The sequence below is a fragment of the Pinus tabuliformis genome, chromosome 5_1, assembly GCF_031772625.1.
Source record: "Pinus tabuliformis cultivar Carrire ecotype Pingquan chromosome 5_1, CPIR1, whole genome shotgun sequence".
Lineage (NCBI taxonomy): Eukaryota > Viridiplantae > Streptophyta > Pinopsida > Pinales > Pinaceae > Pinus > Pinus tabuliformis.
This window is the reverse complement of record NC_142305.1, coordinates 305,571,129-305,585,751: the sequence shown is the minus strand read 5'-3', so window position 1 is coordinate 305,585,751 and position 14,623 is coordinate 305,571,129. Positions and strand designations below refer to the sequence as shown.

The 14,623-nt window shown below is 38.5% G+C and overlaps 1 protein-coding gene across 1 annotated transcript in view; it reads left to right on the top strand.

The window, feature by feature from the left end:
* The first annotated feature begins 555 nt into the window (after window positions 1–555).
* The window catches only part of LOC149164584 (uncharacterized), a 155,094-nt gene continuing 141,026 nt past the window's right edge, over window positions 556–14,623 (top strand). Inside the window, exon 1 of the mRNA XM_089432110.1 lies at window positions 556–625. Coding sequence (XP_089288236.1) covers window positions 557–625 — 69 coding nt within the window. The 5' untranslated portion in view covers window position 556. The remainder of the gene's footprint in view (window positions 626–14,623) is intronic.

Sequence of the window (14,623 nt, the reverse complement as noted above, 5' to 3'; positions counted from 1 at the left end):
TTCACATCTATCTTATTCTATTTTTAATACTCTTCATTTTTTACATATTTAAAGTTCTATATGTGATGCACTTTGATACCCCTTGCCACGTGACTTTAAAAATGGCTTTCTCATTCATGTCCCTGTGTAACTCAGCAACTTAGGTGAGAAAATCAGTATTTTATGTTTTGTTTTATGGATCAAAATGCTATATTTGGTTTTCTAATTATAAATTATCCTTTAGCTGATTATTGTTACAATTGCCATGTCTTAAGACATGCTTGGTACACACTCAGAAAGTAACATTCTTAAGAGTCATTTTTGAATTTTTCTTGTCTAAAAAATTAAAGACATTTGTCGCAAAAGTGGCTCTGAATACGCCAAAATATAAAGAGATGAATTCAAGTGAACAAGTTGACATATTGTAAGGATGGTTCTAATACCATTAAATCTATGTCATAGCCAATTTTATAGGTTTGATGCTCCATATCCTGAAATAGATTAAATCTTGTTTATAGTTTTCTCTTAATATACATCTGTACATAAAAAATTTATAGGCTTTGTATGGGTATGTAGGATGTGTAGGGCTTTGATGCCAAGTGATGATGAAAACATGACTGATGAAGCCATTTGGGACACACTTCCTGTAAGTATCATTCTATATAGGAATAGTTTTCAGCCATATTTATCATAAATGGTTATATTTTTGAATGTCATTTGCAAAGTTATTATATCTATTGAGATATCTCTCTTTGTGGTGCTTGTTGGATAGTGTTGCAACCTGAAGTTTTGGGGGCTTGTTTGTTTTGTTTCCGACTGTTTTAACTGTGCATTGTCTTGTAAGAAGAGTGCAACACAATTGAACAAATTCAATGTAGTGCATAGTGGATAGTGGATTGCCATTATTAAAGTCTCAAAAAATTAGTGGATTTAATATAATATGTACAATGAATTTTGAAACATAAACATTCATTCCTTTATTGTTATTCTAATTTATTTTATTTTTCTTCTTGTTTATAAATATATATTTGAAGGAGGGAGGGAGCAAATGTTGATGAAAATAATTCCCTAAAAAATGATGTTCTACTCTATGAGAGTTCATGTTGTAGTTTTAATGTAGACACACTTGTGCATGTTTGATAATACATGACATAGGTTAAATTATATGAGAACAAACACAAATCTAGAGGTAACTATCTTTTTGATTAGCCTACAAAGTAGATTTTGTATGCATTATATAGTGGTGATTGATGATGATTCCTCCACCCATATATATATTATCTTCTTGTGTGTAAATATATATTTGGGGAGGGATGGAGGAAAAGTTTCGATGAAGATAATACCTTTTGAAAAGTTAGGTCTTATTCTATAAGAGATCATGTTCTAGTTATAATGTAGACACGCTTGTGCAGGTTTGATACTAGACAATATGGGTTAAACTATATGAGAACAAACTTAAACTCAGAGATAACGATCTTTATGATTAGACTATGAAATAGATATGTATGCATTATGTAGCGGCAACTAATGATGGTACCTCTACCTCATAACTCTTTTTTTTTTCCTACTATTCCAAGTTGCACAGTATGGAGAAATGGGTGCTTACGAGAAAAGTGAACCTCAAAACTTCAGAAATGGGGAAACACTATATATATATACACTGTGCTATTCTATAAATAGCACATTATATTGAGAATTTGAAAGAGCATTATGAATAAATGAGCAAAAACATTTAAATGACAAATATAAACAACAATTAACAAATCACAATTTGCTAACAAATCAATCCCTTTATTAATTCTCATAGATGATTACATCATGCAAGCAGCAATATTGAAAAATAGCCTTTATAAATGAGGCCATATCTCCAAAATTAGTGTTTATATATGAGGCTATTTCTCCAAAATCAGTGTTTATATATGAGGCTACAATGCGACATGTATTGAACCTAGAAATAAAACATGAGCCAAGCTATTAAAGCCTAACTGTTAAAATTCTTATCTTCATTTTCATCAAGAAAAATAGAACAAGATGCTTCTTGATGTTTGTTGTTGTAGAGCTGTTTTCCTATTCTTTGCTTCATGCAAAATCCTTGGCTCAATGTTAGGAGCTTGTGTGCATTAGCATGCCGTCCACTTCTTTTTTTAGCCTAGTAACCTCATTCTGGTTTCTCTCATACTTTTCCCTCTCTTTTGGGTCACTTGTTTTCTTTGCAAACATGAATGCCCTTTCCTAAATCCTGAAAAGGTGTGCCTCCACTCTTGGGTAAGAGCCCTTGTATGGTAGATGATAGAGATTGTGAATCAACTATATACTCATGTCTTAGAATGCTGAAAATGACTTAAAATAGTTCTTACAATATTAAATAACCAAATAAAACTAGATTTGCTTATCACCACAATGATTTCTCAATTATGCCTCTAGTAATGTTCATAACTAAGTATTATTTGAGAATGCTCAAATGTGCTTATGGTTTAACAACTCTATATTCAAATCAACAGTCCAAATGCTAATAAGGGATTATGGTATCCTCAATGTTAAGCTTATATTTGGAAGTTATTTGGAACTTTTACGTATTGATATTGAGATCTATCCATCAACACAATTAGGCATATTTTGATCTGGATAAAGGAGTGGTTAGATCTGAAATGTGTTGACCATTAATAAACATCACCACATTCTCCTATAGATTATTCCACAAGAGATGATTAAATGCTTAACTTATGAAATGTTGCCAATTTCATGTGCAGTATTGCCCATTAAATTTCATCAAAACATAAAAGAAAGATGGCACAATTAATATTATGTTACGTGAATTAGCACTTATGAAATATCCTAAATTTAACTTATTGCAGCAGATATTAGACGACAAAGATTTCTCAAAATAAAGCAATGCTTACCCATAAACACAAGTGTTACACCAGCAATTGCAAGTGAAACATTGGCTTCCAAAACAAGTCGTTTGAGTTTATTAAGTGTGAATTTGATCCTTGGATGTCTTTACAACATGAACCAAATAAAATATTCCAAGATAGACATTTGCATCACACATTCCAACATGATAAAGGCATGGAAGCTAAGTTGCATGATACAGGGAAACGGGTGCATGTTTCTGAAACGGAATCCTCATCATTAGTATCACCCTCTGCCTCTGCCTTATTCCTCTCGGATATCAGCCACCACCACCTAATTTTGATGAAACTACCTAATATAATATTTAAAATATGCTATAGAAAGCCTAGGATGCGTAAATGATTTTGGTTTGAGTGAAGGGTACATTTTTGCTAAGACCATGGCAAATGAGTCCAACAAGCAATATTAGTAACATCGAGGTACATAAAGGGCTTTATGTTCTTCATTAACTACCAGTTCCATGACCTTATAGATGATAGAATCTAATGAAAAAATCTCTAAATTCTCAAAACTATTTAGTTTGCTGAATTTTGAATAGGATATAAAGTTTTACTTTCTCCATGTGAAGATTGATGAGGTTGGAAACACTTTCGAACATCTTGAAACAAAAAAAAAATCTGGCTGTAAAGGTTTCTAGAAGCCTCATTAATTCATAATCAAGCTCTGATTGGGCAATAAAACCAAAATGTGGGTCCCAACCAATGTTGCATGAAGCGGGAATGTTTTTTGGAAGCAAAGTGTCAGAAGCGTCTATATATATTGTAGTGATATTAAAAAAATTCCAAAATACCAAATTAGTTGCAGAAGATATGAAAACATGAATATTTGTACAAAAATCAAGATGGATATGGCATCCATAGTACGTCATTGATTAATTATTTGAGCATTAGCCATATAGATTCTAGCAATTAGAAACATACATCAAATTTTTAAGCCTATCACAGGTAATAGAAGGTAGAGACTTAGAAAGTACCAAAATTTTAAGTATATAATAGAAAGTAGACATTTAGAAGATAAAACATTCAGATAAATTATCTACCAAGTTAGCAACTGTCAACATGAGTCATGGCCAAATAATAATATTTATAAAATAGGCCATCCGACCACCACGCATTGCACACTAAACTAGGAAAACTAAAAAGTTCAAATTCACAACACTAAAGTTGAAGACTCTATTCTATCATCTATGGACTATTACAAAAAAATAGTAAATTGTAAATCTATCAACAAATCTCTCCTCACATCATCACGACCACTAGGTGAGCCTTCATGTGGTGGCAGTGATGAAGATGGTGGTCGTGGAACTCAAGATGGAGTCTCTACTACCACATTGAAGACTGGAACATGGGGCCCATGGCACTGAATGGGGGTGGCATGTCAATGTGATCATCATCATCCTGGATAAGAGCATCATCCAATTTTTCTAAATACAACGCTCGTTCATCCAAATTGGTCTCCTCTAGATTTTTGTCCCAGACTTAAAGTCTTTATTTTTCTTTGCCTCATCATAGTGATGGGACAACAATCGCAAGTTGTAATGAACATAAACCAAGCCTTCTGCCCAATTTAAATTTAACCTATTTCTTTTAACATTGGATGAAACTATAGGTGCTCCAACACCTCTCTTCAAAATAAATGTTAACCACTTGCAAAAGCGTTTGTATTGCGAAACATTGTAGATGTAGAGTAGCACCTCCGTGCATGTCTCACCACTCAAGAGAAGACAAATTCCCTCAATCTCTAATTGCATGATTGTTCCCAAATGCACTAGTGGCAAGTATATAGTGGCTCAAAGTTTCCGTATGGTGTCACACTTCTCATCGAGGACTAATTTATCTAATGCTTTCATATAACTAGCCAGAACCTCTAGATCTTGGTGTTGTTCTCTTGGCCCCCTTGTTAATCTTTCGACTGCAATAGATACAAGCACAAATTTTTGAAACACTGATAATTACTACTAATGATATAGATCTCCTTTTAACAATTCCAATTTATCGTTAAGCAATTACACTTCAGAAATTCAACCATAAAATCATGAGGACGATAAAGATCACAATGCATAAAGAGAAACAAGATTTACCTTGGGAAAGCCCACTTGGGGGAAAATTCCAACAACCTTTTTCTTAGAAAATTCCTCAGTTCAACAAGAGATACATCTAGTGTTGTTGGTCAACTAAGAGATCAAATTGATCAACAAGCTATGGTCAAACTTGGTCAAATATCCCTCTAATCAAGTCAAGACAAGTCAAACTTCTGCCCTTCAAAGTCTGGTCATCTCTGATCTACCCTAGGTTGAATATCGACCTCTAGAAGATGCCTAGAAAACTCAGGTCATCTAGGATTTCGGCTTGCCCAGAAACTGCCCAAAAATTCACATGTGCAAGTTCAAGAGGGAGAGAGGGATAGATGCTAGAGACGAGTTCGTCCTTCTTGTCCTTTTTCATCCTTCTTCTCCTTCGCTTTGATGCCTAGAAACAATCTTTCTTGTGAGATTGAATGTTGCTCTTGTGGAGGAGGTCAAATGCCTTTATATAGTGTCCAGTCTTCATGAATGGGTGTGTCTCTTCACTGGAGCCCACTTGACTTGAGGGAGGGCCGACTTGACTAGTTTGGAGCCAAAAATTAAAATTTCAAATTTCTAAATTCTCTTTTAAATTTGACATGAAGAACATGTCCTATAATAATTCTTTCAGGGGCTAATCAATAAAAATGACATGAAGAACATGTCTTAGATTTACATTATACATTACAAGGGCTAAAATGTAAATTATGAATATTGACCATAACTACAAAATTCAACACTTGCTCTTAGCTAGGGAAGTATTCATAATGACTAGACAAATGTTCTTCACGTTGAAAAATTTATGTAAGAAAAGGTTATAAACTTGTAACAATTCATCAATAGTATCATCATCATACAACTACCATAATTTTGGCCAAACAACTTTGACACATGGTAGATCGACAACATCAACAAGCTACCATAACTTTGGTTAGTACCTTTGACACATGGTGTTTTCTCACCATAATTCTGGTCGGTACTCTTGACAAATGGTAGATCAGACATAGTTCCGGTTGGTACCACTGACACATGGTGTACTCTTCACACATGGTACATCATTAGCATCAACTAGTCACCATAATTATGGTCTATCTGACACATGGTATATAGACTAGTCTTGTTTCAACATCATTCTAGTCCGCACTTGAAAGGCCACTCTATTTGAGTAATTTTGGGCCTGATGCTAAATGATCTTGATGCTGAAAGGTCACGATCTATTTGAATAATTATGGGCCTTGTTACCACTCAAACCAGCAAGGGACCTAAAAGGGGTTCCTAAGAGGGCAACTGCTAGGTGAAGGGCAACAATGGAAGCTTAGCCCACTGTCACCACAATTAAGTCTCCTTGCTCTTTATGGAGTTTCACCGATGGGAGGAGTCCTGATAGTGTAGGGATCACTTGTAAAGTATATGTCAATGGATTGGTGGAAAGTGACCTTGGAAACCCTTTCCCGAGGATGGAGTGAAGAATGGAACTTGCTTTCCCTTTAAGCAAGGGACTTGATCCTCCAGGGGTAATGGGTGAGTATTGGAGGGTTGAGGGAGAAGGAATAGGCTTATAGACGAGGTTCTCAATCCCTATAATCCTTCGGAAACTTGGATTCCAAATGGTCCTTGACAAATAATTTGTATTGAGAAGTGGGACCACACGGGGCCAAGTGGACCTAGTCCAGGTTCGGGGATGGAATGTAGCAACCAATGATGTTCCTATCCTGGACGAGGTGAAAAGAAAGGACCAAACAAGAATATTTATGCCAAAAGGTTGTATTGATCTTGTTGAGGTCTAGCCTTGGGGATACCTAGGCAAAATTTGATCTTAGAGCCAGGGCTTGGGATTCCCGGAGATTCCACTGTTAGAATTGCCTGAAATTTGGGGGAGAGGGAGGGGACCCACCAACGCAATAGCCTGTACGAGATCGAAGTTTTTCCTTAGGTCAATTCCTGGGAAATTGATGCCCTAGGTGGCCTTTTAGGGCTAGACCTGGGGAAAAAGTGGTAAAAGGTGAAAAAGGTGAAGGAGATGACCACACGTTTTAGGGATCAATGCGTAATTCACTTGGGGATATGGAGTCAAGTATGATGATGAGTAAAAACTTGGTTTCTTGATCAAGGAGACTCGTAAAGTCAGCTCCATACAATGTTGAGAGAAAGAAAAGAAAAGTGACCTTCAAGCATTTATACTTCAAAGCAAATGATGCAAGCTTACCGAGACAAATAATCTCTAGGACATTTCATTCATGTAACATCGGCCCATACATTAAATCAACTAAAACATGCTTAATTCTACATTTCAATTATGCAGCAACTAGCCCTAATTTTATTAGTATGCAGCAACAAGAATAACAACGTTAAAATTTACTCACAACATTATAGAGTATATCCAACCAGCGTTTCATTTGCAAGACAAAGCTCCAAGACAAGAAAATAGCCCAAATCCATACATCAAAATTCATCCATCTCCAAAAATATCCTCCAAGTAAAAAATGTGAAGTTCTCTATGATTAGAGAGATCCCAAGTCAAGTGATGACCCAAATGAATGTATCTAACGTCAATATATAGCCTCCTAAGGATTTCGAATTAGCGTATGGGCCTACATTAGCCCCTAATGATAAAGTAATGTGCAAATAAAACCCCTATTGGTGACAAGCTAACCAAACTAGCTCACAAGTGGAAAAATAAGCCTCACAAGGGGCCAAATAATCATATGTACATGTCGTGGGGCCCTCCAAAGGCCTAATAATGTCCTGAAGTGCCATATTGAAGTGGTGGGTAACATCTGGCTCCAACTGGGATGTGATCTCTCAAAGAAGTGGACGACGTTGCTCGAACGAGAGGTCACGAGAACTCCAACAATCTCTCGGTCACCATAGACCCGTTATCTATACATGTCAAAGATCAAAGCCACAGGGCAACATGTTTTTCACGGTGTCTTATGATCACCTATGTTTAATATTAGCCCATAAACCAACAAGAAAATACAATATGCAAATTTGCATCTATCTACCATGAGAAATATCATATGGTGTTAGTTCTAATGCAAAAATCAACATGTAATGCATCCTACCCTAACATGCAGGTGATAGTGCTAATGCTAAGTGTAATCATAAAGCCAGTGTAACCAACATACCAACGTATCAATATACATATGCCTGCCGGTATGACTACTTATGTAGCAAATCCCAAAGTGAATGTAGATCCAAACACATGGAGGATGTTGTGGGCAGAAGGTGGGAAAATATGATGCCCACACATGGATGATTATGTGAGAAGAGGTGGGAAAAGGATGTAATCTAGTTCGCGAGATTTCCTCTTGCAACCAAAGTATAGAGATGTCAACAACCAAGCTCATAAACTTTCGATGGATGACGACCTCCAGCATATCACTTCCTTCGTCATCCTTATTATTTACGTCATGGCTTATGGACTTCATCGGGTCATGATTAGCAGGAAAGGGAGGCTCACAAGTAGGTTGTACATGATGATTACATTGGAGAGGGGAGACTATGGAGCGATCAAAACCCTGAGGGTGCGTCCAAGGAGGAAAAGTATAATCAATGATGGGATTTTCCTTGACACTATACTCGGGAGGGGAAAAGGGATCATAGTTACTTGAGATCATATGACCAAGGGTGAGGGAATCACCTGATGAAGGCCCAAGATGATGACCAATAGGAAAGGGGGAAATAAGTATTGTATTCAACGGGTTGCACTTTCCCAAAGTCATAGTCGAAAGGCTCAAGTGCTTTGAACATAGAATCATACTTAGGAGAAGTGGGAGCCTTATCAATTCCCTTAGTATCAAAGATCGGGTCTCTCTTAAAAGGAAAGTTGATCACTTCCAACTGGCCCTCTTTATGCAAAGCCAAATGAAGATTCTCCTTCCCAAGGGTATCAATGGGTATGTCATCATAAATAGTGCCCAAGGGAAAGGGAAGACCGATCTCATCCTCATCCTCCTTGTCGGTGTCATAAATGGGAGCTCAATCAAATTGAGGACCAACAATTTCCCATTTCTCCTTTTCAATGTGGAAAGAATCTTCAATGTCGTCTTTCAAGGGGCTAATGGGATCATCTCTCTCAAGGTTTTCAAAAGAGGATTCATCGGGATTAATATCCTTGAGAAAGATAGGGTTGGTCTCAATTTCACTTTCCATAAATTCATCCTTCCCAACACATGTGTCCTCAAAATCATCATTTTCATCATGTGGGCCCAAGGAGGACTCATCTTCTTGCTCATTACCTAGATTCTCAATGTCTTGATGATGCTCGATGAAAGCTTCCTCTTGGATGCTTAATGCAGGGTGTACTTGAAAATGTCGATGGAAGCCCTCAACAAACTCTTCAATAGATGAAATGCTCCTAGATTCGTGATCATGCAGCCATGAGTTATGACCAGCGAGGGACCCCATGAACAACAACACAAGGACATCTTGGTGGACAACATTCTCTCTTGAAGTATGTGCATTAAATCTTTCTATGTGGTTAATTGCGGAGAGTGGATCATCATCAAACACGACATCCCATGTAGCATCCTTCCTGCGCCATGATTAGGATGTAAAGGGATGCTAGCAATGTCCAAAGCGGGAAATTTACAAAAAAATGACAACCTATTTGAGGTATACATGAAACATATGTAGGAGTTGCCAGGGTGAAATTAAAGATGCCTAGAAAAATGCTTGCTTCACCCTACAAGCATCGACCTTAAAGTTCATTGAAGAACTAGGGCTTCATTCTTCAATGGAGTCGCCAATAATGATATGTCAATATGTTGTATGGGGAACAAAACACACATTTCGTGTCCCCGACAATGGCACTAGAAATGTTACTTCTCAAACTAGTAGGGGACCTAAAAGGGGTTCCTAAGAGGGCAATTGCTAGGTTAAGGGTAACAGTGGAGGCTTAGCTCACTGCCACCACAACTAAGTCTCCCTTCTCTTTACTAACTTTCATCGATGGGAGGAGTCCCGGTAGTGTAGGGATCACTTGTAAAGTATATATCAATGGGTTGGTGGAAAGTGACCTTGGAAACCCTTTCCCAAGGATGGAGTGAAGAATGGAACTTGCTTTCTCTTTAAGCAAAGGACTTGATCCTCCAGGGGTAAGGGGTGAGGATTGGAGGGTTGAGAGAGAAGGAATAGGCTTATAGACAAGGTTCTTAATCCTTATAATCCTTGGGAAACTTGGATTCCCAAATGGTCCTTGACAAATAATATTTATTGAGAAGTGAAACCACATAGGGCCAAGTGGACTTAGTCTAGGTTCGGGGATGGAATGTAGTAACCCATGATGTTCCTATCCTGGACAAGGTGAAAGGAAATGACCAAACAAGAATATTTACTCTAAAAGGTTGAATTGATCTTGTTGAGGTCTAGCCTTGGGGATGCCTAGGCAAAATTCGAAATTAGAGCTATGTCTTGGGATTCCCGAAGATTCCATCATTAGAATTGCCTCAAATTTGGAGGAGAGGGAGGGGACCCACCAACATAGTAGCCTATAGGAGATTGAAGTTTTTCCTTGGGTCAATTCCTGAGAAATTGATGCCCTAGGTGACCTTTGAGGGCTAGACCTGGGAAAAAGTGGTAAAAGGTGAAAAAGGTGAAGGAGATGACCACCCTTTTTAGGGATCAGTGCCTAATTCACTTGGGGATATGGAGTCAAGGATGATGATGAGTAAGAACTTGGTTTCTTGATCAAGGAGGCCCGGAAAGTCAGCTTCATCCAATGTTGAGAGAAAGAAAAGAAAAGTGACCTTCAAGCATTTATACTTCAAAGCAAATGATGCAAGCTTATCGAGACAAATAATCTCTAGGACATTTCATTCATATAACATTGGCCCATACATTAAATTAGCTAAAACATGCTTAATTCCACATTTCAATTATGCAACAACTAGCCCTAATTTTAGTAGTATGCAACAACAAGAATAACAATGTTAAAATTTACTTACAACATTATAGAGTATATCCAACTAGCATTTCGTTTGCAAGACAAATCTCTAGGACAAGAAAATAGCCCAAATCCATACATCAAAATTCATCCATCTCCAAAAATATCCTCAAGGAAAAAAATGTGAAGTTCTCTATGATTAGAGAGATCCCAAGTCAAGTGATGATCCAAATGAATGTATCTAACATCAATATATAGCCTCCTAAGGATTTTGAATTAGCCTATGGCCTACATTAGCCCCTATTGATAAAATAATGTGTAAATATAACCCCTTATTGGTGACAAGCTGACCAAACTAGCTTTCAAGTGGAAAAATAAGCCTCATAAGGGGCCAAATAACAATATGTACATGTCGTGGGGCCCTCCAAAGGCCTAATAATGTCCTGAAGTGCCATACTGAGGAATAAATTCCTCGGAATATGATGGACAAGGGGGTGGCCCCTTGTTCTCCAAGTAGTAGACCTGTGGTGCTCCCAATGGGTCTGAGGGCACATAAATTACCCCATGGGTCTCCATATGAATTGGAGATGCCTATAGATCCTTTGCAAGGGTCTGACTGGTGGAATGAATGTTGCCATGATGTCGTACAAGTCTTGGCACACTAGCCAAGAGTGTGGGGCTCCTGTAGGGGGCTGCTGGGCATATGTACCAAGCATATCACCATCATCCCCAAAGTGGATCGCTAGTAGTCTTTGAGCATTGATGAAGATCCGTGGAGTGTTGTCTGTTGGCTTGGAGGCCAATGACTCCCTATGCACACCCTATATGTGCCAATGTAGACCTCTGGGGGTTAGGATCCTGTATAGGGAGACCAAACCCAAGTGGAAACCACTTGTAATCCTACATAAGATCCAATGTGTCCCTTAGGCTTCCAGTACAACCCGTCATTAAAATAATCGTTTAAAAGAGTGTACAAACCATGGATAACAAAGTGGGCACACAATAATGGCATGCCCTTTCGTAGTGGGCTTTGGCATTTGCTAGTGTCTCTTAGCTCTAAACGGGGTTAACCAAGTACCTTAGTAGGTGGTTTCAACCCTTAAACGGGATAATATGTCCAAGGTACATGCCTCTAATGGGGGTGGCAAGTGATAAATAAGTGAATGGAGTAGGGAATGAGAGGGGCAATCCTGGGCCACATATTGCGGCATAGGGGTAGCTAGATAAGGGGAAGCCCACACTTGGGTATGTAATGTGTAGGAGGGAGAAATCATGGTACATGAGGTGCTCCAGCCTTGATTTTTCCACCCTTCTTTATATGCCTGTTTCCTTTTATGAATTTTCTTTAATTAATTGCTCGGGGCTAAAAGGACAAGAGCATGATTTGTAAGATATAGCAGTGATTACTCCCTTTTAGGGAGGGTGGTTCATTGCCCTCCAGTGGTTGGGACAATCATGGGTTCCTGAATGATAAAGAGGCTCATCTAGGGCCTATGGAACCAGGGTGATGACCATGGATTGGGGTAGAGCTCATGTATTGACTTTTGCCCACGTGCTAATTATTTTGTCTTGATCATTTTTTGCATTTTGTGGTTTAATTTTTTGTTAAATGTTGCCAATTATGCTTTTTTTTTTTCTTTTAGCTGCATCAACCTCCGAGGCATCATTACAGGCCTGACCCAAGGTGGGGGCAAGGGGATAGGGAGGCTAGCCCTATGTTTACCTAGAATGGAAATGTGGACCCAGGTGGGAGAAATGATGAATGGGGTATAATGAGTGGAAAGGGAGTAGTATATGTGGAAAAAGGAGTGGTACCACGCAGCCAAAGTCGGGGTTTACCAAGTAGTACCACCTTAGAACTAAATGGTCAATAAAGGAGATCCCATGGGGCTAAGATCCAAGGGTAACATCCAAAAGAGGTCAAGGGGACAAGAGCACAAACTAAGCCCACCCTTTTTGCCAAATCGCCCCATCAATCTGTACCCAGAAGTATCCATGATAAGTAAACCCAATATTCAATTACCAAATGACAAGGCATACCTTGAGATTCGGGAGGCCCACCTTCAAACATACGATCAATACAGGTGGGTGAGGGACCACATGGCTATAGCTCAAGTGGTAGAGAAATGGCACAACGAGTTAGTAGTAGGCTGCAAGGGGTTGCTGGCTGCCGGTTGAGGTTCATCATGGAGAAAAATTTCTCTTGAGGATATTACCCACGAAGTGGTGGGGAACTGGCCTCAAGGACCATTCTTCCTAGTTCTTGTCAATACACTTGACACAGGAAGAATGACTGTCCATGATGCTATCGCATCAACACTCCCTCTTGATGAGAGAGGCATTCTCAACAAGTCGAAGCTTGTGCCTGAAGTATACAAACTTCGTTCTGGACAAAGACTTTGTATGAATATCAACAATCTACTCATCAATAGAGACATACTGGAGTGTCACTGCTCTCTTCTGCACCATGTCACGAATGAAGTGCTACTTGATTCTTATGTGCTTCGACCTGTCATGGAAAACTAGATTCCAACTCCACACAACTTTGATTTTCACAATATATCATGGTCGGTTCTAGAATATGATCAAATAGTCCCCTGAGTAACTTTGGAAGCCACACTGCTTCACAATTTGCTAAGCTCGCTGGAATATATTCTTCCTTGGTTGTACTGAGTGCAATAGATGTCTGGTTCCTGCTCATCCACGAAATCATAGTGGAGTCCAAACTAAAGCAACCTCAAGATGTACTCTTTTTGTCTTCAACACTCCCCGCCCAATTTGCATTTGTATAGCAATGCAGTTTTATATCACCGTTTGAGACATATCTCAAACCATAGTCAACTGTACCTCGCAAATATCTCAATATGTGCTTTGCTGCAATCTAACGATCATGTTGCGGTTCCACCTCGAACTTTGTTGAAAATGTAGAGAGCAAGGTATTTTGGCTTATAACTTAGCCAATGGAGACCTTGAGTTGTCCTTAGGAGATATATTTCGGTGATGGTGAGTTTATTTCCAGTTTACGGGAATAATCAAGTTAGCATGTGTAGAGTAGAAGCTTTAGTTAAGTGGAATTCTTCATTGTTTTGACTACAAGATTGGTTGTTAGATTGAGTTCAGTTTGAACAAATTGGGTCTTCATTCTTGTTTGAAGGAAGAGCGAGTTAGATCTCCAATGTTGATTGGTTATGCGTAGAAAGGAGCTAGGGTCCTTGTTAAAATTGGCAATTAGGGCCAAACTCCATGTGGATCTACTTATTCATGTCAGCTGATATTTTTCATGGATTCCTTTTGTCTAGACGCGTAGGATTGATCTAAAGATCATCTGATTCTGACATGTATTCATGGAGGTATGAATTTATGTGTTATGGGACAATTTGTCAAGGTCGGCCAACAACCAAATTGCGCCCACTTGTCCTCAACATTTTAGTATAAAAAGAGGTGGCTTGCAAGTCATTTGTAACACACCTCTTGTGATCTCTTCCTCTCCACTTGTCTTTGGGTTTTAATACGCTGCCCTAAGAAGAGATGCCCTAGATCTAAATGCAATCATGGGAGAGTAGGCTCTACGCTGCCCTAATGGGGAAGCCTAATGCAGCCATGGAAGAAGCCTTATTGTTATCATGGAGAAACACCTACGCTATCATGGAAAAGCCTAGTGCTGTCCTAAAGGAGATTTACTTTTACATGCATGCACTAATTACAATTAATTTTACAAATTTAGAAATTAAATGAAACTGTAATAGTGTAGAATCTCAGATTTTTAATATAATATTATCAGA